This window comes from Colias croceus, chromosome 13, assembly GCF_905220415.1.
Source record: "Colias croceus chromosome 13, ilColCroc2.1".
Lineage (NCBI taxonomy): Eukaryota > Metazoa > Arthropoda > Insecta > Lepidoptera > Pieridae > Colias > Colias croceus.
Genome location: NC_059549.1, coordinates 8,633,270 through 8,656,184, shown reverse-complemented (window position 1 = coordinate 8,656,184; position 22,915 = coordinate 8,633,270). Strand labels below are relative to the sequence as shown.

The window sequence follows — 22,915 nt, the reverse complement described above, 5'->3', positions numbered from 1 at the left end:
CGCACTGTATGATAATATTAATTTTATCATAGAAATTGCACAAATTAATTATTCTATTCGAAGTGTTTGACAGAATTCTTTAAATAAACAATAACAATTTATTGGGATCATAAAAATAGTTATTATCTGTAATTATTTGTTAGCTAACTTAAAAGAGTAAAATTATTTTTAGTCTGTATAACTTCTAGATTGTCATGGTGCACTAAAGGTTGAATTTGTTTTCAATAATTTTCATATTTTTCTTAATAATAAATAAGTAAACATAAACAGCAAAAATGAACAGAATTATCCTGAACCACTGTCGATGCGTTAAAAAATCAAGTAAGTTATATTATTATATTGATAATATTTGTAAATAAATAAATCCTGTTCTAACCTTTTGTAGGGTTTGATTGATTACACCATGACTTCATCAATGTTTATGGTGTGGTTTATTAAAATATACATATTATTACAATATACATAATATGTAATATACTTATAGCTCCTTCTTAGAAAATTGTGTCATTTAATCATGTATTGATTAAACTATTAAATATAGATTTTGGTTACCGTCCTCGATAACCGATTTGCATATTATAACTCGGTTGCTGTTAAAATATATTATTCGTATTTAAAAAAATACACATGATTTAATTTAATACGTTTCATTTCTTCAATTGTTTGAAATACAAAAACAATAACACGTTGGGAGCAAGTAGTGACTGACGAAAATAGAAATAATATTATACTAGCCACCCTTGTTACGGTAAACTAAAGACATAAATTAAAAAAAATAATAATATTAAATCGTTTATTTCAGCATTATTATGGGAGACCAAACAATATCAAAATATTCCATATATTACTCTCTCAAGGTCATTGTCATATTACACAACCCAACCACTAAGATTGCAGCATGATATTACTCAGAAGCCTCTGAATTCGACAATATTTTCACCATTTTATTTGCGACATTTGTCTACAAGTAATTATTATTTTGAAAAGGAACCACTAAAGCCTTCTTCAAAAGTTGAAGCAACAGTTGTGACAATAAAGAAGGAAATAGAAGAAAAAGAAAAGCTTCCTAAGAAGCAAGAACAGAAGAAGAGCATAAAAGAGAGGATTATGAATGAGTTGAGGCATTACTATCACGGTTTTAGGTTATTATTTATTGAAGTGCGTATCTCTGCAACATTGATCTTTAAAATCTTAAGAGGACAATCATTAACAAGGAGAGAACATAGATTGTTGGTCACTACTATTGGAGATGTGTTCAGAATGGTGCCTTTGATTGTTTTCATTGCAGTCCCATTCTTAGAATTTGCACTTCCAATATTCCTTAAACTGTTTCCCAATATGTTACCATCTACATTCGAAAGTAGTAGTCAGAAAGAGGCCAAGTTAAAGCAACATTTGAAAGTTAAACTTGAAATGGCAAAGTTCTTCCAAGAAACCCTAGATCAGATGGCTCCTCAAGCGAGCAACAGACATTCTGAGTTGGCTAAGGAGTTCTCTGCATTCTTTAATAAAATAAGAACGTCGGGTGATGTGGCGACCAGTGAAGAAATTATGAAGTTCTCCAAGTTGTTTGAAGATGAAATAACACTAGATTCACTGGGGCGGCCACATTTAGTAGCTCTGTGTAAAGTACTTAATGTATCCACGATTGGCACTGGTGCCATGTTAAGGTTTAATCTTAAGATGAAGTTGAGGTCATTGGCAGCAGATGACAAAATGATTGCCAAGGAGGGTGTCGACAGTTTAAATTTCAGCGAGTTACAACAAGCTTGCCGGGCGAGAGGTATGCGTGCGTATGGCGTTTCCGAGGAGAGGTTAAGGAAGGAATTGAGGAATTGGTTGGACTTGTCTTTGAATGAGAAGGTACCTCCATCTCTACTGTTGCTCTCTAGAGCTCTAATGGTGCCAGAGCATGTGCCAACAACATACAAGCTGAAAGCAACCATTTCGGCTCTACCAGAACATGTTGTCATGCAAACTAAAGCTGCCATTGGAGAGAAGGAGGGTAAAGTTGATTTCAAGGTAAATATAAGTTTTAGTCACTTTTCAGATAGAATATTTGTACTTTTTAAATAACTCTTGATTTATGTTTCATATAATTTATGTTCTAAATTTTGTTTCTTTTGATGTACTGAATAGATAAATAAATTGATAACAAAATCACAGTTTCCCATTAATTGTATATGTAGTATGTACATACTATCTGATATTGCATAAGTATGAAAGCAATTCTCATCATGTTTACAGGCTAAACTTGAAGTTATTAGGTTAGAAGAGCTGAAAATTAAAGAAGAGATTAAAGAGATGCAAGAAGCTGAGAGAGAGAAGCAAATGTTGGAGACTAAGAAACGCCAAAAAGAGGAGCTCAAAGACAAAGCGCCAATTCTTGAAGATATTGGTTCTGTATTAGTTGATCCTGCACCAGTTATCGCAGTTGACACTCCCAAACCAAAGGACGACGAAGGCCTATCGACAAAAGACATTGAGGTTATTGAAGACGCTTTAGAGAAATTAGGTAATAATACTTGGCAATTATCCACATTTTAGTAGCGGTCAAGGTGGTACAAATGTTAATGAATAGTTTTCGTAAATAGTGTTGACTAGTGTCGCACATGTTTGTTCTTAGAAATGAGGTCAGTAACATTTGTTGTGGTGATGAACTACTAGAAAAGCAGGAATACATGGAAAAGAATTTATTCTGAACTATACTCAGATCTATCTTATGAAATGAAGATTCAAAATGTAAACTTGTATTTATTAAATTTACAGCCGAACAAAAGAAATCATTGCTACTGGAAAAGGAAAGTATTCAAGAACTTAAAGGGGAATTGTCTGACTACAGGGAAGATGTGCAGGAAATGGATGAGATTGTTAAAACTAAACAAGCGGATATTAAACTAACTAAGGGTGCTAGAAGGTGAGAATATAATATGAAAAATATTATACTAATAGCTTAAAAATAAATTACAAAGAATCTTGAGGGAAAATTGATTACATATATAGTGGTCAAACATTTCACCCTTTGTGTTTAGAACATAATAGATTTAATTGTATGGGGACGGATATTTTTGCTTTGCTAATGAGTATATAGTTATACATATTTCAAACTTCTAGTGAATTTCATATTTATTTATTGCATAAGATTTTGATCCCTGATAAATAATGAGAAATATATAAAAGTAATTTCCACTTTAAATTCAGAAATTAATTTGATTAAATTGATTCAATCAGTTTGATACAAAACAGAAATGAAAAATTTTCCAACCAATAACAAGATTGCCTATTTGATAATAAAGATAATCTATTCTTATTTGGTTGTATGCTTGTGACTCACCATGGTAAACAAATTGTCAATGCTATGATGAAACAAAATATAATACTGCCCAAATATAATATTTCTATATACCCTAAGTCCCTTTACATTTTAAAAAATCAAATTAACAACTAATTTTTTTTGTGGATACCCACTTTTTTCAATAATATGTATTAGACATTAAAAATGTGAATAATGAGTTAATTATAGTAAATAAGAAAACGAGGAGGAAAACATTGTTGTATTAAAATACAGCTTTAAATTTTAATTTAAAGAAAACTATGGAATTAAAAAAAGATTAAAATTCATGACGTCTCAATCATGACATATGTTTTAAAGCGCTAACTTTTATTTTTTATTATTAACCTGTAGAGCAATATCATCTATGAGTACGAAAAATGATTTATATTTTAAATTAAATATTTCAGATTATACCGTGCAGTGAACAACATGATCAGCAAATTGGACGCTGCATTAGTTGAACTAGAGGACAAAGAGAAAACACTCAAAACAACGCTCGAACAAACGAAATCCGAGCCACAAAAGGCAAAGGAACAGTTGATTCAGATCGACGAATTGATGCATTCCATAAAGAGTCTACAGAAGGTGCCCAATGAGGCTAAACTCAAGTTGATTCAGGATGTACTAGGAAGGCTGGACGATGACTTTGATGGGCAACTGAAGATTGATGACGTTTTGAAGGTAATACAGGCTCTCTTTTAATATCGATTTTTTTCATAAAGAAACAGAAAATGTTAGATATTTTTGTAATAGCTGGGTAATTGTCTGGAAATAGCAAATCTTTGAGAATAACTATTTATAATAATTAAGGTATATACCTTTATTATCATAATAAAAATGATATCACAATAATGCCATCTTGATATCAAATCATTTATTGACAGAAAAGTGCTTTAGTTATCGGGAAATGCAGAGATGGAAAATAATCTTTAGAAATTTAACAGATAATTTTTGCTGCGTAATTTTTTATTGTCGTGATGTAAGATATAATTTTTAAAATTTTCTTTTCCAAGATAGTAGTATCGGGTGATTTAGACCAAAAAATGATGAAATAAATTTATAATGGTTCATGGTTGGATACATCATGTACATAACTACTTTTTAATTGACATAATATAAATTGGAAATTTATTAAGTTATCATGCATTAAAATCATGTTTAAATAGATTACTTCAGTTATCACCTCTACAACTTATGTAGTATTCATAATTTTATAACTAATTTTATTAAAATTCGTCTATATTTAGAGACTACTTACTATAAAGAAAAAGTTAGCAGGAAATTTAAATAAACTACACCAAATTTAAGTAGGCCAAAGATACATTATGGACAGATAATAATAATCGTATCGAGCGTGTTATCGCGACGCGCCGTCTACACGGTAAACAAATTGTGTGTATTCGATCACGGCAAGGTCACGCAAACTGCATGACTCACGTGACAATATATTTATATAATATATCCTTATCATACATTATATTGTATATATATTAGGTATATTTGCGATTTAATACGGAACTGATTACTATAGTAATCATTGAAAAAAAAAGAATGCATGTTGCAATCGTTTACGACGTTTTAAATCAATTAATATGTTAATATAATATGTAATCTACAATTTTTTATATATATTGAAACATAATATAATATGTATTAAGTTGTAATTCGTATCCTTTATTTGGCTCAAATGCTTCCTGTTTGTTTTGTTATTGGTTTGGATGGCACTAAAAATATTCTTTAAAATTATTATTGACATGATATCAATTACGTAAAGCCAGTACAAAATCCTAACTAAAGAATTTATTTTACAAAAATTTCAGATGCTCGAGATAATTGGCAACGAGAACGTGAATCTATCTGAAAAGCAAATGGCGGAACTCATCGAGTTGTTGGATAAGGAGGAGATATTGGAGGTGGAGAGCAAAATACAGAAGGCATTGGACAAAGCGGCCAGCATTGCTAAGGAACAGGATAAGTCCAGTGAAACAGAGGGAAAGGTGGGTGCAATAATAGTATGTATAGGTAATAGGTCCATAGGATGATTGTAGGTATGTCGTGGCCATATCGTAGATTTGCTCATTTCATGAAATGATTGATCATTTCGTGAAAATGGTCGCAGTCAAGTGTATGTACTATGTGTTATGTATATGTATAGGGAAAGGTTTACATTGTATGTATCATCGCGTAAAATTCCATTTTTTTAATAACAAAATAGATTGAGACGGACAAAAGACTGCGAATTTCCACAACATAATAATTTTTTAAGCACGCATATATTATTATCTATTGTATTCTTTTTTACGGCTGTGTGTTCAAAAATAATAGAAAAGCTGTGTATACAAGAGTAAAAAAGTACGATTTACATTTACAGAGCCTCTTCGACTTGATACGGGAAGCGCAAAAGCGGCGGGAGATTAAGAAAGCCGCCGAGAAGTTCGGCGAACAGCCGCCCATACCAAAGAGTGAAGTCGTCACCAAACCGGAGGAGAGCAGTAAACGGCCGGAGAGCCATTGATAACGCGATACCATAGATAATGTGTAAATACAACGTACTCGTGTACACTTGTAGAGTAATTGTTCATGCTATAGCCGTTCAACGATGAATGGGAAGCGAAGTGCTGTCTTATCTAGATTAGTCACGTTTGGGGGAACAGTTTTTAATTCCGCCAGGTGCGAGGTTGACATTGCACATCGAAGTACAGTGTAAGAATACAGATAAAAAATAATTTTGACAGATAGTTGTGTTGTCATTTTTAGAAATTTACATAGATAAAAAATAATCTTGACAGTTCGATATATTGTCCTATTTATTAGATACTGTGGTTGTTTTAGTATATGGACGTTTTAATAATAATTATATAATACTAGCGGTCCGCCCCGGCTTCGCCCGTGGTACATATTAACGTTTTCTCTACATAAGAACCATCCTCGTACTTCAAGGAATATAATAAAAAAAGAATTATCGAAATCGGTTCAGCCGTTCTCGAGTTATGGAATTACAACGAAAAGTGGCATTGATTTTTATATTATACTAGCGGTCCGCCCCGGCTTCGCCCGTGGTACATATTAACGTTTTCTCTACATAAGAACCATCCTCGTACTTCAAGGAATATAATAAAAAAAGAATTATCGAAATCGGTTCAGCCGTTCTCGAGTTATGGAATTACAACGAAAAGTGGCATTGATTTTTATATATTAGATAATATTATATGGGTGCGAGGGTTAAAGCTATTCCCCTTTTACGGCTTTGCGCTTTCCTGCCGGTTTGCCGCGACAAATTAGCAAGGATGTCGTTCGTATATGATCGGTATTTTTTATATTTATTCCAGAATAAAGGAATATTACGTATCGTGAATGTCTTACGACAATTTATAGGAGAGTTTTCAATGTATTACCCTAATCTAATGACAATAAGCATTTCTCGTTAATGTAATTATTATCAATCGCGTTGATGTAAATAACTATTCCACTCCGTACAAAGTTTATTTTATTTTTAGTCTGTTTCGTTCTTTACGTTGGTTCAGAGATTTTTATTTTGTTGTTTTGTATCTGTGATCGCTTTTCAGTAGATGCTTTAGTATTAGCACAAAATCTTCATAATCCTGTGTTCCACTTAACCATTAACAGGGCGGATGTTAAAGGATGTGTGAAGTATTATTATGCTAAATTGTGATATAAAAATATTGAAATGTATGAATTACAATGATCCATTCATTGGGCTAATAATACTTTGCATATAATGCAAGTTCTTTAAAAGAATCGAAACAATGTAATATATATAGGGAGAATGTTAATTTAACATATTGTATTTATTGAAAAAAATTGTGAAATTAAAATACTTTATTAAACCATTGTCTTGCTGAATAGCTATAATCTATGAGAAAATAAAGATGTCGTAAGATTACATAATAGTCTGTTTTATTTCAATGTATTAATATTAATTTCCTATTGTTCTAATTAAGTTTTGAAAGATCTAAAGAAGATTTAAACAAAATGCATACTTGATTAATTTTATGAATAAACTAAGCAAGTCCTGTTGTTTCAAGAGCGTCAATGAGATGTTCCTTTAATTCCTAGTGTTCCTACTTCCTGTGGTTACAGCAAAAAAGTACCTATAATAGCAGAATTTACTCGTTATGACGTCAGCCGTCTGTCAGTGATCGTCCCGTCAAAATCGGTCAAGGCATTCCAGAGATCAGACGGACAGATAAAAAAAATCTATAATTTATGTAGAATAGAATAGAAAAACGTTTATTTCAAGAACACAACAAATACATTAAAAGTTAAAACAAACAAAATGAATAGACAGAGAAATAACAACATGTTTATAATTTTATTATTGTAGACTTTGCACCGTGGCGTGGTAAGCACAAACATAATGGTTGGATATCTACCTAATTAATACGGGAATGAGCATACATAAATATAATACTGTACCTCGAGCGATAGGCCTATATCACAGTATTTCAATATTTCCTATATTGTAATACTATGCTTATATCGCGAATTTTGATGTAGATAATACATACAACTAACATTGATTCAATGTACATTCAAGACTCAAGTATTGATCATATCATATCAGCGAGCAGGAATCAGGATTGTTGAAAATGACATCACTACGGAGTGTTAATAATTATTTCTTGGTTGCATTTGTCATGAATTGTAAATTTTCCAATAATATGGATGTAGGTCAGTATATTTTTATTTGATCGCATTCAGATATACAATGGTAAACTAAGTACAATATAATATTAAAACGATAGTTATTGCACGTTATTTTGTAATTTCAAAGTGACTTGCATAAAGGTACATTTTTAAATTTGGCGGTTCAATAAAAGCGCGAAAATCGTTACGCTAAACGCCGAGTGTAGAATTTTATTGGCTACTAAGTTCAAAGTGTCACCCAATAGAATCAAAGACATACATATCGACGAATGACGTTGAGGAAAAAATGTAATCATAAAATCACGGGCTCTCAGTCGGCCATCTTTGATATATTCTAAAATCGAAGCCACATCATTGGTCAATGAAGAGACGTCATCCTAATCTTTTGACGGCGTTGCGCAAATTATAATTTTTGACTCTCACTCATCACGGCTGCCATGTTTTTTTTCATGCGGGGTGTGTGTGTATAGAAATTATCATGATAATTTCCCCATATAAACTACTACGGGTAAGTTTGTGTATTGTTTTGATTATTTACTGTTTTTGATCCGGAAGTTCATCGCGCATTCCCAGTGAAAGTGTATCATGTAATACTGTCGCCTTCTTGTGAAATTGCATCGTTTGTTGAGTTCGTAGGTAGATAATGATTAATGTCATCAGTCATGATGCACATAAATGTTTAATCTGCACGTTTCTCGCGGAAAATATTAGCCTAGAACAAAAATGAAACGTCATCTTGTAGTTTCGTAGTATTGCAGTGAATGAATTTCTCGGTTCTCACCCTCGCATGAATGACGTTTATTTGGCGCCATCGACCCATTTAGCGCGGCGGGGCGGGTATGGATTTCCATGAAACTCTTTGTGCCCTTGCAAGTCATAATGATGATTGTAACAAAACAACACGTGACATCAGTGTAAATAAAACTTTTCACGTTTATGTTTCAGAAGTAAAGGGGTGCACGAAGTGCGTCATTCGTTGATCGCTAGTGACAATGCGATTGTACAAAGTTTGTTAGAAAAGAGGACCGCTGCCTTGTACAAAACTACGAAACACTAGCAAAGAATAGGCCAAAGAAATAAGCATGTATTATTAGTAAGGCGGCATTTCGAGGATCGATACTATCACACGGCCCACGGCGATTGAAAAATGGACACTCGATTTCTGAGCAAGATGATTGAATTCTATGGCGATTTAGATTACTTTTGGCAGAATGCGTAAAAACAAGAGAGGGAGCCAGGCTCACGCCTGCTGGCCTGCTACGTCAAAAGAATTGCACCTCATCCCACATCCCATCTGATATTGCACAGATTTTACAGGTAAGACCTTCATATTAGTTAATAAATGTCATCATATACCTATTAGCACATTCATATTGGAATATAAACACATTTATCTCAAAGGTTAATTTTTTAAAAGTAATTGTTACCCAGATCTGAGCAATTCTAATGTTTGTTTCCGGAGAGCTCACATAGTTGATATCAACAAACATAATTACATAATAATATGAAAAGATTTTGTCTACTGATAATATTTATTGAAATTAATTACCTATCTAAATAGTGGTCAGTTTAAAAATTATACATGGAGATTTAATATTTTTTAATACACACATAGTTTATTTTTTTTATTGTAAACAATGCTTCTAAGTTGATTTTATGTCAACATAGTAATCTAGGTTCCTATTTTTCTTTGATTGTAACACAATTATTGCATTAACATCACTGGATTTATAAATTTCTGATAACAATCAATTTAAAATGGTATTCTTAGAAAAATTGATCTTTGAGATTAAATATGTGACAATTCTTCATTCTTATTTATGTAAAGAGAAAAGTGATTAAGGAACTAGTTCCTCTATTAAACAATTAACTAATTACACTTAGTAAACATGATCGTTAAGATAATCAGGTAGCTAATATTTCTTGAAAAAAGTCCCCAATAATTGATTACTATTTTCTTTACTGTCAAGAGGATATGCAGTGCTCAGTAATTCTGGAAAGGGGCTGTAACAGTGGGAACGTTAAAATGAAGACGTTAAGTGGTTTTAAGAATCCTTACAAAAAGGTCGGTCTTTTGTGATATCACCACTGTAATAGTTGATTCAGAGGCAACATCAAGTTTATTTTTATTTGGCCTTTTATTTTGTTTTGTAGGTGTATCAAAAAATAAACAATTAAATTGTGTGAAATGTTGCCTGTGAAAAAGCACTTCAGTTTTTATTTGCTGCTCCTTTTTGTTTGCAAACTTCCTCTTTTTGTTCCTTTGTTTGAAATCATAATTATAATTTTAAATGCATACTGACAAATATTGTAATCACCTTTGTCTTAATTGATATAGGTGTAGGTATAATTATTTAGCTTAGTGTCGCATTTCATGGTAACATTTTAAAGTTTTAATCATTTAAATTTTAGTTTATCTATTAAAGTGACTTTATATAGATTCTCTATTTTTCAGGAGTCCAGTCTGGACAATATTGTTGATCAGCTGTGCACGAGACTTCAAGACATTAAAGATCAAGAAAGTTCGTCACTGATAGGGATGCCCACGTGTTCTTTGGAACAAACAGAGGCTGTCCGTCGATATTACGCTGCATTCCCGGCTCTAAAGAAAGCACAAGAGTCGCCATTGCAGTATTATTTGCCACCGCCAGCTTGGTGTCGTAAGTCTAACACAGATTCGAAAGTCAAAATGCAGAGTGAACTAGCAATATCAAAGGATTGGAATTGTAAGAACAAAAAATATTGTACTGGCAAAGAACGGCGGAACTCATACCACGGCCAAAAGAAAAATAGCAGAAAACGTTACAACAGTTACAGTAGATCTTTTGACAGCAAGGAAAGCATGCCCGAGTGGATGACGCATGAGGGGGTATGGGATATCGAAACTCAGGATCCCGTGAAGGAGTTTATAAGAGCGATCGCTTTGGACGAGGGTTACGGCACTTGTGAGAACACAGTAACTGACGAAATTAAAGAAATCACGCAAGCAAAGATCAGGTTGAATGAAAACATGGTTCCCGATTGGGACGACAGTCTCGATCTCGACACAGAGTGGGTCATCACGGACGATCTGATTCCGCGGGCTAGAAGCCCAATGGAGGAGGAGCTTTATGCAAAATTTGAAGCCAAGTTCGACCGTAGCATCGAGGCCCTGTGGTCTAAAGATCAAAACACTCCTGATGATGAGTATCAAGATCTACCAATCGATTTCCAAGATCTGCTCTCATCGCCATCAGACCACCTGTTCGCCGATCCGTCCGCCGAAAAGAGTAGCATGAATCTAACGGAGAGCATATGGTCGACCAGCATCACCGTCACTCAGCCGAAGCGCAACGATTCGCCTTCCCAAATTGCAGAAGGTCTGCACGACCGTTTGCGCCCTCTTAACATAGGCGAACCGCGCGAGATCGAGTCTTTCTCCTTGTACGACGGAGACGAACTCTACGACGCGCTGTCGACCGTCGCCAAGACCATGCGCTCGTTCACCGCCATCAACCACAGCCGAGACTGCAGCGGTTTCGTCGAAGTTCCGCCTCGCACCAAGCGCGCGGCCCGCCCGCCGCCCGCGCCCGCCGCGCGCCCCCTCCCCCGCCCGCCCGAGCCCCTCGACCGCGAGGACCCGCTCACCTCCTCGCGGACCCACTTCCGTCCCATCTGCCGCGAGCCGGAGACCGCCACCCGCTACGCCGACGGCGACACGTTCGACATCCGCGGCGACTTCGACCCGGTCGAGTTCAAGCGCAGCGAGTCCGGCGGCGTCTACCTCGAGACCACCCACGAGCGCTATCTGGAGTATCGCGTCGCGAACGGCATCGATTACGGCAGACTGAACCTGACCGCCGCGCAGCGCTGCCCCGATCTCGACGACCTCGGATTCAAGCTGCGCTTCCCGGTGCGGCAGATCGACGCCGGCGTGCAGACCGAGCCGCTCGTCGACGGGTGGTCGTGCGACGAGTGCGGCGGCTCCGCGAAGAAGATGCGCCCCAACGGCATCGAGAGCATCTGGAGCGACGCGTGCGTGTGCGAGTGCGCGCCGGTGGAGGCGCCGCCGCCCACGCGCGCGCCCGTGCCGCCGCCCGACGAGCTGTCGCGCGACTGGGAGGAGCTGCTGTCGGACATCAGCGCGGCGCACCGCATGTACGCGACGGACGCGGACGCGGAGGCGGGCGCGCTGCCGGACCGCAAGCGGCGGCACAGCGCGGCGCTGCGCTGCGCCGGGCCCAGCGCCGCCACCTGCACGCACCCGCACGCGCGCTTCCTGCACTGCTGCGTGCCCGCGCTCGACCGCCCGCTCACGCGTTAACCCCGCGTATTCTTTGCGCATCGTTTCCGCGACATTGTCACGTTGGGTTCTTTCGAGACGGTCTTGTATTTGCACGTTATTGTTTCGCAACGTTGCGATATCGGGAGGATATGTTAGGAAACTTTGCCAGACGACCGTTTGGCTCGTCCGAATACGCGGCTAACGTCCGAACGATACGCACTACTACGACGATTAATTTTTTCTCGCTTGCATTCTAACGTCTCATTTTACATACCGACCAAAATAAAATTTAGTTCCGTTAATCGAATCCACAAATTTGTACTGGAAATATGTGTAATTGTTATACATATAGTTTTTTTTCGCATTCGCTGATCGAAAAAGTTAAGCGTCTTAGTAGGGTTAAGTTTGGTAATTTCCACCGCTGATAAGTTTCGCTTTTGAGCGCCTCGAGGAGTCGATGACATCTGAATGTGCGGGAGACCGATTTGACACAATTTTTCACGTTTACAATAGAGTCCATCGCGATACAGGAAGAAACTAAGTGGCCTTTGGAAGTGATAATCATGAAACCGCAATTATGTTACGTGTATATTGTGTCAAGGTGGCCTCTATCGATTATTTCCTTTATTGAACGATCATATCGCGTTCTGTGTATTGCCTTTTAAAACGATTGTTGTTTTTAAGAAATATTCTCCGTGCGAGCCCCCAGAGTCGCGTTACTAATTTATCTTAAGTGGTGTAAAGTGGCTAGGGATAGTGCTCAGTTTGTAATTAAAGTAATTGTTCCAAATCAATTATTTCTTAACAATGCTTTAGATAGCCTTCATTACAATTTCAAGTGGCGTTTAAATAAATAACAAAAAATATAGCAATAGTTATAGGATTAAAATTAGCGAGACTTTACATAACTATGAATCTTTCTCCAACAATTGTGCAAGAGGGCAAAAAAGTGATAACATATCTTTGAGGGTGGAGTATAATGTAACCTTAATTTTAGTTCAATGTTTTTTTTTGTAGCGATTTTATATTGATATGAAAATATATATATATATATAGGTATGCTCGGTGAAATACTCCTGTTTCGTAGTAAATCGGAGAAATTAATTATAATAAAAGGAACTTGGTATTTTTAAAAAGATAATTATATTTACATGGCCAATCTTTTCGGCCTGTTATTATTTACAACGTACTATGCAATTAAGAAGAGTAATAATTTTTGTATTTTCTTTATGAGGAGGCAGCGAGTATTTCACGGTGAGCTCTTCGGACGATTTTAATATAATTCTTACAATAATATCGTCCTGAGGTATTTAAAAGGATTTGTTGATATAAAATGTAGTTGACAGGATTATTTTGTTGATATTTTATTAATTCCGTTCACGTTTTTTAAATCAAAAATGCATTTCGAAAATTTTAACATGTAAAATTTGTTTTCCATTTTTATTTCAAACTTTAAGGAGAGTTGAGTTTAAATTGTAAGGACAGGTTGGCATTGGGCCTTAGGAGGTAGACGATGGTTTCGGAAAAGGTTTAATATATTGATTGTAAAGTTAGGGTATTAATTCCCAATGCTGATGGCTTGCCCGATGGTGAGAGTCCACGATCGTATGGTTATTTGTTATCGGAGACAGTGGACGGTTTGTTTTAAATGGTTTGTCCAATGTGTCTTAAGTTAAACGCGGCGATTTTATTGATTAGCCGTTTATTTTAGGATGGCAGACGATAAGAGGGCCAATTATGTACTTTGGAACAGTTCGCCCGTGCGTGTCTGCCCTAGTAGTAATAATTTAAAGTGTAAAGTTTTATACGAAGTTGGACAATGTTAGGTAAGGGAGCTACGCCCCTGGTGCGTTGGACGGAAGGAATGGTGATGCGTATAATCGCTGTCACTGTTCATTTTATTCCTAGTTTATTTGTGGTCAGGTGGAAAGAAATGTGTTATCAGAAAAACTCGCAAGTGAGGAATAGTGGACAGTGACAGTGAAGTAAATTGTAACATAATTATCCAATATGGATGGTAACAGTTCATATAGGCGTAACTGTTATTATAGTTTATGTAAAGCATAAGAAGTGTATGTTATATTTTATATTTTCATTTTTTTCATGGAGTAACAACTGTTTAGGCTTAGGTGATGTCTTATACAGAGAGCAATGCTATTGGCTATTATATGTCGCCAATAATAACATTAACACTCTGTATAAGGACTCCATTTCATATATTTATTTTCACTATTGAAGCCTCTCCTAGTAACAATTTCATAAAAATGCAAATCTTTGCTATATTGTGTCGTGTTTATATATTGTATTTATTTACTCATTTTCTGTAGTGTGATTTACTTCTGTTTGTAATAACTTAAAAGGAAAAAAAATAAAAAAAAAAGATTTTTGCAAATTTCCCATCGGAAAAGGCTATTGTATATATTTAAAGATATCATTGTGAAATTAATGTATAGGCAAATTCTGTTCTTTATGTATTACTTATGTATTGTTTTCATTGCGTTGTTTCTATGTTTACAGTATACGGCCTCATGAACTGTCGACTGTCAACTATATACTTACATACTAAGCAATAATACGTGAAGGACAAAGCTCTTGTACTATAAACATAGATCCATTTTATATATATTCGTCTTCAATATGTCTACAGATGTATTGTTAGTAGTGGTTGGGTATTTTTTATCATTCAAATAATTCACTTTCATTTGTTTTGAATCATTTAATCTTACTTTTTTTTTACAGTATCTTTTATGTTCCGTCATTGATCATTATATTATATTGTACTTACTCCATTAATTATATTCGCTAAAACATACCTTGAAAAAAATTATAGAAAAACAAAAAAAAAAAGTATTGTTAGTCAAGTTTGCATATAATATTATATTTGATTAGCTTTTAATCTAATGTAATGTGCCTATGCACTTGAAAGAAGGTTTATTTGCTACTGAACATCAATTGTGTTGTTTTATAGTGTGTCTATAAAACAACAGAGTTCGCAAGGGTGTTGTTTTATTAGGGGACGCTTATAACGACCTCTGCGAGCTCTAGCAATGTTGTGAGTCATTAAAACTGATGAGGTGTCTAAAAGCCTGTCTCAGTTTTAATAATTCATGTCGTCTGTGAAGTTACATGTGCCAATCTTTTGATTTGTACTTGACGAAAAGTATATTGCCGAGCGCAAGTAAATTCACAGACAATTTATTTCATTGTCCCCAAATTAAATTGTAAACCACCTAATATCAAGTGGTATTCGAGCTTTTGTCAGTAATATATTGGTAATTCGATTTCGGCAATTTCACGATCAGCGAATAATTCTCATAATGTTACATCTTATATTGAGTAGAGAGCAGTTTATAATCAAGTAAATTTTGGACACGTCGCTAATAAGCACACGTTTAAAACTTATAAAACTAAAAAAAATACATAAAAAAAAGGTTTTGCATGTAGTATTTCAAATTTAATCTAGCAAGCTCTCTTCTCAAGGAACAAGTCGGCTTGTAACCGATTGCATTCTTCTGGCCTTGGTTACATGCATATTTGTTACAATTCATATCAAATTATATCTTTCCTTTTGAAACTGTTGATTCATAGGATCCGGGGGCTTACAAGTGACGTCCATTTTTAAGGCGGTACAGTTTTCGGATGAAATAAATTATAATAAATATCTTTATAATATTATAGTAAGTCTCTGGAAGTTGAAAACACTCATTTAAAATTAAATTGATGCAGAATATTATCATTCTATGAGATGACTTTTTCAAAGTGAGTTTATATATTTTTAACTATAACAAATTAAAATATCTGTATCGTTTTAAAGATGTGCGGTACGGTAAGCTTTTCACCTTGAAAGAAAATAAATTTTGTAAGCCGGGGTAGGAGCAGTCCTCAGGGGATTTCACATTTTATTTGGTTCCAAATTTTTTTAAAGGCCATAACTTTATAAAGTTTTTATAACTTAATTATCACTTCAATTCAAAACATTATTTCAATCTTTGTACACAAATATGCACGTTACTGGATTGGCACCGTACATTTTTGTTTTCATATAGTGGATATTTTAGTGTAGAACAATTTTATCATTAAAATCGATTTCTAGATATAAAACAATATTAGAAGTGGTTATCCCCAAAAATAGTTACCATTTTCGTTACGTTAGGTTGTGCTCACTACTCTGGTTCTTGCCACCTGTGGGAAGATAATAAACATTAAACAAACATATTTTAGTTTTATTTTTTGTATGCCTCAACTTCCATTGCTATCAGTTTGTTCCTTATGCTTGCGCGTGAGAGCTCTTAAAAGTTAAGAAATTATTTAAATAACAAAGTGGGCGAAGTCGCCACTTGGCTAAACTAAACTTGACAGTAGTGGACATTTTCGTCCTTTTCTCACGCGTGTGTTGAAGCGAGAGCGAGCGATACAAAAACCTTAGTTTACACTTTCATCCATTGAAATGCACGCGTGCTTCGTCCGGAGCGAGCCACGCCGGTTCGTTGATTCGAAATAACAGTGAAGCCACAGCCTTTTCGTCAAAATAAACTGGTGGACCATACCAAAACTTAGTGATTTGCAGCGGTTTAGTGAATTGTACAAACTGTTTGTGGAATTGTTTTTTATTAATCGGTGGTAAAGGTAAGAGAATCTTATTTTTCGTAGCTTTTTTTCGTGATCTGTTAATATTTTTAGTTTAGTTTCTCAAATTTAAATGTATGACTTCATATTTACTTATTATTAATTTTTTGAACTTCAAATATCAGATAGATCTAGTAAAAAGTTATAGAATTTAGCTCTTACATGAGCTTAATTCCAAATAGCCAAGAGGTTAAAATGTGCCAATGTTTAATATTTTAAGATAGTCCCTAAATATATTTCTTTACCGTTTGCTTATTTGATAAACACAATGAATATGAGATGACTTGTGATATAGGTACCGGAAATACTAATTTACACCCGATGTTGAAATTTTTGAAGTAACCGATATTTTCATAGGTACGAAAAATATAAATAAATAGCTATTGGATTGTTTTGTCATTACATTTGTATTGGTTTTGTTAAACTTGTTATTTAACAACTATTAATAAAAACAAAGTACTCTAAACATACATAGCTATATTTTGTATACTGCAATCCCTATTCTATAATAGGTAGGTACTATAAGTAAAAAAAAAAATGATCAAGAGTGGGTATGCATTTCTATAATTTAAAAGTTTACTTGTAGTTTAGTACCTACATAGAATAATGCCTATTTTATAAAAAAAAATAGTGATATAATATGCACTTTTTTCAGTCTTGACTACACCACACTACACATGTCTGACGTCCTTTACTGTACGCATACACCCAGGTATATCTACCTAGGTACTTGATCGACTTTTTTATTTTAACTATTTTCTTATACTTTTTCATTTTATTATTTTTTTTTTATTATATTTATTTATCTCAAGAAGGATGAATGGTTATAAGTCAGTAATATTTCCTATTTGTTTTGCTATTGAAAAATGTATTTAGGTAAATATCTCTTTATGTACAGCTTTTAAATATAGGTAGTTTATAGATAGGTAGTGGGTGTGTAGGTTGTCTGTTCATTCACATATTTTGATGATATGGTATATTAATAGATTGGAAAACCCAGAAGTAAAATAAAGCCTACCATTTTTGGCGAGTATTCATCTACCCACCTGGCGTCTGTAGGCTCAAATCTGCGATCAATTTGGTCTATGCCTATGTTTATTTATGTTAAAGAGATATTTTGTTCAGATAGGTATTAATAGCAGGATAAATTCAATATTTACTATTATCCTAACCGTGTAGCTCATCTGCGAAAGAAGTGGTAAATAACGCTTATGTGAAATAATGAGCTTCAATACGTTGATAGTCAGGTAGATAGAGGGGAGACCGCCCACACATAATACACTAATTACCCGGCATTGTCCACACTAGCCCATAAACAGCCCGATCCAGCACTGGCCGAGCCGTTCGGGATGCTAGATAGCCATCGGACGTTTTTAAACGCGAATTTATGCATCCGATACGATACACCAATTAAATTGTACATGGAACTGAAAATCTACAATAACTGGATAAAGATAGACATAAGGCTGAGGTAACTTTATCCAATCTATGTTTTTTTGCAAAAACACAATGTAATGATTCCTTCAAAATGTTGCTAAAGACAACCTTTATTTCTTTCTTTCATTAAAATGTTGTTAATTATTAATATCTTAAATAAGGTGATAATTATTATTGTTGTTTTGCATACGTGGCGTACTTGGGTTCGATTGTACTAAATTTTGTAAACAAACGAATTTTAATAATGCCTTAATACAAAGATGCGCTTACATCATGCTTTACTTATATAAGGAAGATGTTTCCATAAATTTCGACGGCTTGGTTTAAAAATATGTAGAATGTTGAAATTAAATCAATATATCGATATTGCCAATACACTGTTTAATATGGTGGCAACAGCTAACCCCAATTTATTTCCGTTATCGTCATTTTGACATTAATACGAATTGTCTGTTTACTTTGCATAATTTAGAAATTATCAAGCACTTGCTACGTAAGCACTTAGGTATACCTAGTTATTAGTTACCTACCGCACTTTAAATTTGTTATCTTGCTTATGATTATAAAAATGTTCAACTCCAATATATGTTTATTAGACTTTTTTGGAAGCGCTTTGAACTTTAATCTTAAATTCTTAACAATAAGTACTTACTTAATGAAGCTTCAAGCGTTGCAATACCTACAGTGAAATCGCTCTAGATATCAAAACGTAATCCTTATGATTATCTGTGTTACATCATTGTTCTATCATAATGTATCTTCAAGTCGTCTAACAAAAGCAAGCGATGAGCAAACCTTAGTCATTATGTGGAGAAACTGAATATTAAGGTAAAGTTACCCTTAATATATAACTATACCTACCTAACTATAGTTACCTATAATATCTATTGAATTACATACACACTGCAAAAATTAATTTGCTCTATTTAAAACGCAGTATTCAGCAATCGGCAATAGATACAGTTTAAATTTATTTGAAAACCAACGTAAATAGATATGGGTATTATAAATATTAGCTTTATTATCAGTTATGAACTTATTCCACTCAAAATTTATAATAATTGCTGGTGAACTTACTTAGGTAATAAAAAATAATCGTGTAAAAAGAAGGGCGATTTTTAAAAAGCTAAGTAACTAAGTAGATATATTTAAAGAAAAATATAATTAGCTTTTTGATATTAGGTATGGTATTATGGTCTTGCTATGGTCAGCACCATGTGGCCCAAAACGAACATGAGTCATTGAGAATTTCTCAGACATAGATTCGTTTCTCAGAGTCAGAGGTGTAAGTGTTCCATATAAGAATGGCATAAAGTATAGAGTTACATACGCTATCAACTTTGAATCGACCACGGCCTGTAATAGGGCTGTCACCTGTTAACCGTTTAATATTGTATATTTAAATACACGAATGCTGTAGAACAATTTTAAGTCATTGCACCTCAAATATATCGTGTCATAAGTATATGCGTATATTATAATTATTCGTAATAAAGCTGACAGTATTCGCGATAACAGAAATTACAGATACTAATATTATAACAGTCATATGAAGTATTCTTAATATTAGGTACCTATTTGATATTTAAGAAAAACACAGAAATCAGTTGTCAGCCCTAATATAAATCAACTAAAAACAAGCAAAGCGTTGAAATTGAAATGGACTTTGATCGAGACCGCCTGTTCGGTTCTAGGAACGGAACGGCACAATGTAGATCACGTCAATACCTAAGATGGAGAAAGATTTAAAATCCACTGTGATGTTAACTTACGACATTTTATAGAAGTAAAGCGAATACGAAAGTCTTGTTTAAAATATGTAAGCCTCTCTGTAATTAGCCATCGTAAACGTAAAGTGTAGATAGGTACCTAGTACTTTTGCTTATCAAGACAATCCGGTAAAGTAACAGGCTAACTACCTACTTTCGCAATATAAATATGTAGACTGTAGAGTATTGTCTACGTACGTTTACACGTGTAGGTACGTGTACAATTACATTCATTGGATTTAGAAGTTAGAAAAAAGGTAGTAGTTAGTAACTAATAAAAAATAGGTAAACAAATGTTATCATGTGACAATGAAATAATGTACTTTTTATATACTTAAAATAATGTTGCGGAGCTGATTTAATTTGCACGCCATTTATGGCTAATGTGTTGATTCTACCTACTTATATGTAATATTGCTATCTTTGTACACACATTATGCAAATAAAGAAATTTATTTATTTATTTATGCTTTCTCTCATTTTGCAGTGCATCTTCTTTTGAAGTTAAGCTCAGAATAAATAGGTAGAGTTGAGGTAGAGACTAGAGCCAGGCCATAACAAGAAACAGATAAAAACTGGAAAAAAATTTCTACAAACTGACATTGTGGTATTATTTATCACCAAAATGTTAGTTTTCATAAAATATATTTAATTCTAATATCTAGATAAAAACGAAAGATTTATAATAATGAATATCGGCATAGACCAAACACGGCGCAGCAAAGCAGTCAAGTTTAGAATTTCACGGTCAACAATAAAACGAATTAAGACGTAATAAAATCGAATGATAGAACATCGATATTTCCTGAGAGTCGGGCGCTATATTGTTCTAGGGCAGAGTAAGCTCACGACTGTACTGCGAGTAGGTACCAAGATATTGAAGGATGAGTCACGACCGATTGCAAGATCTCTTTGTCAAACCTGCCGAAGCATACGGAACCATAAAGATTACTGTTAACGGTATGTTTTGTTTGCGCTCGTGGACCATTATATTTTATTGCAAACATGGGACCAGTACGTAACCGGAAATATCGTTAATTGTTCTTATTGGACGTTTACTCATTGAGTAGATGGAGTAGACATATTTGATTATTTAATTAGCTGTCTTTATTTTTGAAATCATGAATTTTGATCAAATCATTAATGAAAGGTCCAAAAAGCACACTCTGGTATTCATTATATCAGCGTACAATATATTGGAAACGAAAATGTAGAGAATGAACTTTGCATGCATATATTGTAAAAATATATGCATGCAAAAGTCACTGAGAGAGCGAACTTGCTCTATATAATATGCATTATGTATATTCATAAGTACTCGTTTATAATTCAGAAGTTCATATTTTAAAATATTCAAAGACAATTTATATATTTTATTTTGTAGAGCAGAAATAATAATATCATCTGCTTTACAGTAATTATTTTCAGCCTCACGCGCGAATTATACAATTCAAATTATAAACTTTAGATTTATTGGCTGGGTATACATCAATGGTCGATCCGTGACTACACGTCGATTGTAGTACACGAAATATTGCTTAAATAATATGATGAATATATCACATAAGTAATAAAGACTATAATTCCATAGCATATCTTACCAAGTGGTCTTAATTTTCAACATTACACTGGTTTTGACTATCTCTAAAGCTCGACATGATTTTGTCGTTATCAGGTGTACCTTGTTGGCTTGTTGTCTTATTAGTTCAGACAGGTGTTTGTTTAGTGCGTTTTAAGTGAAAGCGACTCGTTCTCACGGGGCTCGATACGGTATCGAAGGCGATTCATCACTTCCACCCCCCAAGATGTTCTGAGAGGACTTTCGGCGCGTTAAAGAGATTACTTTGATGACATGATATAGGTTGCATGTTATACCGTATACGTTATATGTTTATTTTGTTAGTTTTTGTGTAAAGCGTCTTTGAATAATGTTGTTAAGTATGTATTCATTGGTTTGTAATTAAGTACATAATTGATTAAAATATAAAACTATAACATATTCTATTTCGATTTCTAAGGAAGTGCAGAAATTCATTCAAATTCAAATTCGATCATTGAAATGAGGAAAGCTTTAGATATGAGATATATTTATTTAAAAAAGCTGGATCTTTTTAACACATATTTATATGCCTTGAACAGTTTATAAAATATCGCATGTTTTAATTTAACACCAAAGCTTATAACCGCTCGAGCTCTAGGATTTTGGTCACAATGTGAATAATTTGAGCAAATATAATCGGATTAATTTCTAGTAACACAAGTATGTTAATAAAGTCGAACGGCCTTGTATCATTGAAAGAATAGGTGCTAATGTTCACTAATTTATTATTTCTACGTGGGCGAAGGAAATTTGTTGGTGATTTTTAAATTTTATAGTGTCATAAAATAGTGACATGATTAAGTGAAACACAGGTATTATACAGTTTGACAAAAACAGAGTAGGTGGCTTAGATTACAAAATAAAAGATAGGTGGTTACAGGCATCCCGCTGATAAATTTTAAATTGATTAATATTGTTTATGATCATACCGACAGCTGGAAAATTAAATTATGAATCCGCTTTAAATGAAAAAAATAGCAATTTTTGTGTTTTTGGTTATATTTATGTCATATCAAATTACATAGGTACCTAAAGTATAATATTGTAAAATTAGGCAATCAAAAAAGATTAAGTTAATAATGAGCATAAAAATCTTATCACCCAGAGATACAGATCACCAAGCAGTCTGCAGTACGTCCTAACAACCCAGATTCGTATAATAAGGTTTGCACTCAAAATGTTATTTAACAACATAATGACATTGCCCAAACAAAATA

The 22,915-nt window shown here is 34.2% G+C and overlaps 3 protein-coding genes across 6 annotated transcripts in view; all 3 read left to right on the top strand.

The window, feature by feature from the left end:
- The first annotated feature begins 181 nt into the window (after positions 1-181).
- Positions 182-6,187, top strand: LOC123696762 (mitochondrial proton/calcium exchanger protein). The gene is made up of 7 exons (XM_045643127.1): positions 182-321; positions 803-2,022; positions 2,248-2,515; positions 2,770-2,917; positions 3,742-4,015; positions 5,155-5,331; positions 5,706-6,187. The coding sequence occupies exons 1-7, from the start codon at positions 276-278 to the stop codon at positions 5,847-5,849; spliced, it is 2,277 nt and encodes a 758-aa protein (XP_045499083.1). The 5' UTR covers positions 182-275; the 3' UTR covers positions 5,850-6,187.
- Positions 6,188-8,363: 2,176 nt separating this feature from the next.
- On the top strand, positions 8,364-16,479 carry LOC123696604. 3 transcript variants are annotated; one of them, XM_045642892.1, is made up of 4 exons: positions 8,364-8,510; positions 8,948-9,319; positions 9,973-10,067; positions 10,458-16,479. In XM_045642892.1, the coding sequence occupies exons 3-4, from the start codon at positions 9,978-9,980 to the stop codon at positions 12,303-12,305; spliced, it is 1,938 nt and encodes a 645-aa protein (XP_045498848.1). In that variant the 5' UTR covers positions 8,364-8,510; positions 8,948-9,319; positions 9,973-9,977; the 3' UTR covers positions 12,306-16,479. The 3 variants fall into 3 exon arrangements, with proteins under 3 accessions (XP_045498848.1, XP_045498851.1, XP_045498850.1); XM_045642894.1 differs by lacking the exon at positions 8,364-8,510 and adding an exon at positions 8,702-8,839; XM_045642895.1 differs by lacking the exon at positions 9,973-10,067 and having other exon boundaries at positions 8,367-8,510.
- A 321-nt stretch (positions 16,480-16,800) lies between these two features.
- Positions 16,801-22,915, top strand: part of LOC123696595 (leucine zipper putative tumor suppressor 2 homolog) — a 76,622-nt gene continuing 70,507 nt past the window's right edge. For both annotated transcript variants that reach the window (XM_045642873.1, XM_045642872.1), the window contains exon 1: positions 16,801-16,892. The gene's annotated coding sequence lies outside the window, so the exon portion shown is untranslated. The remainder of the gene's footprint in view (positions 16,893-22,915) is intronic.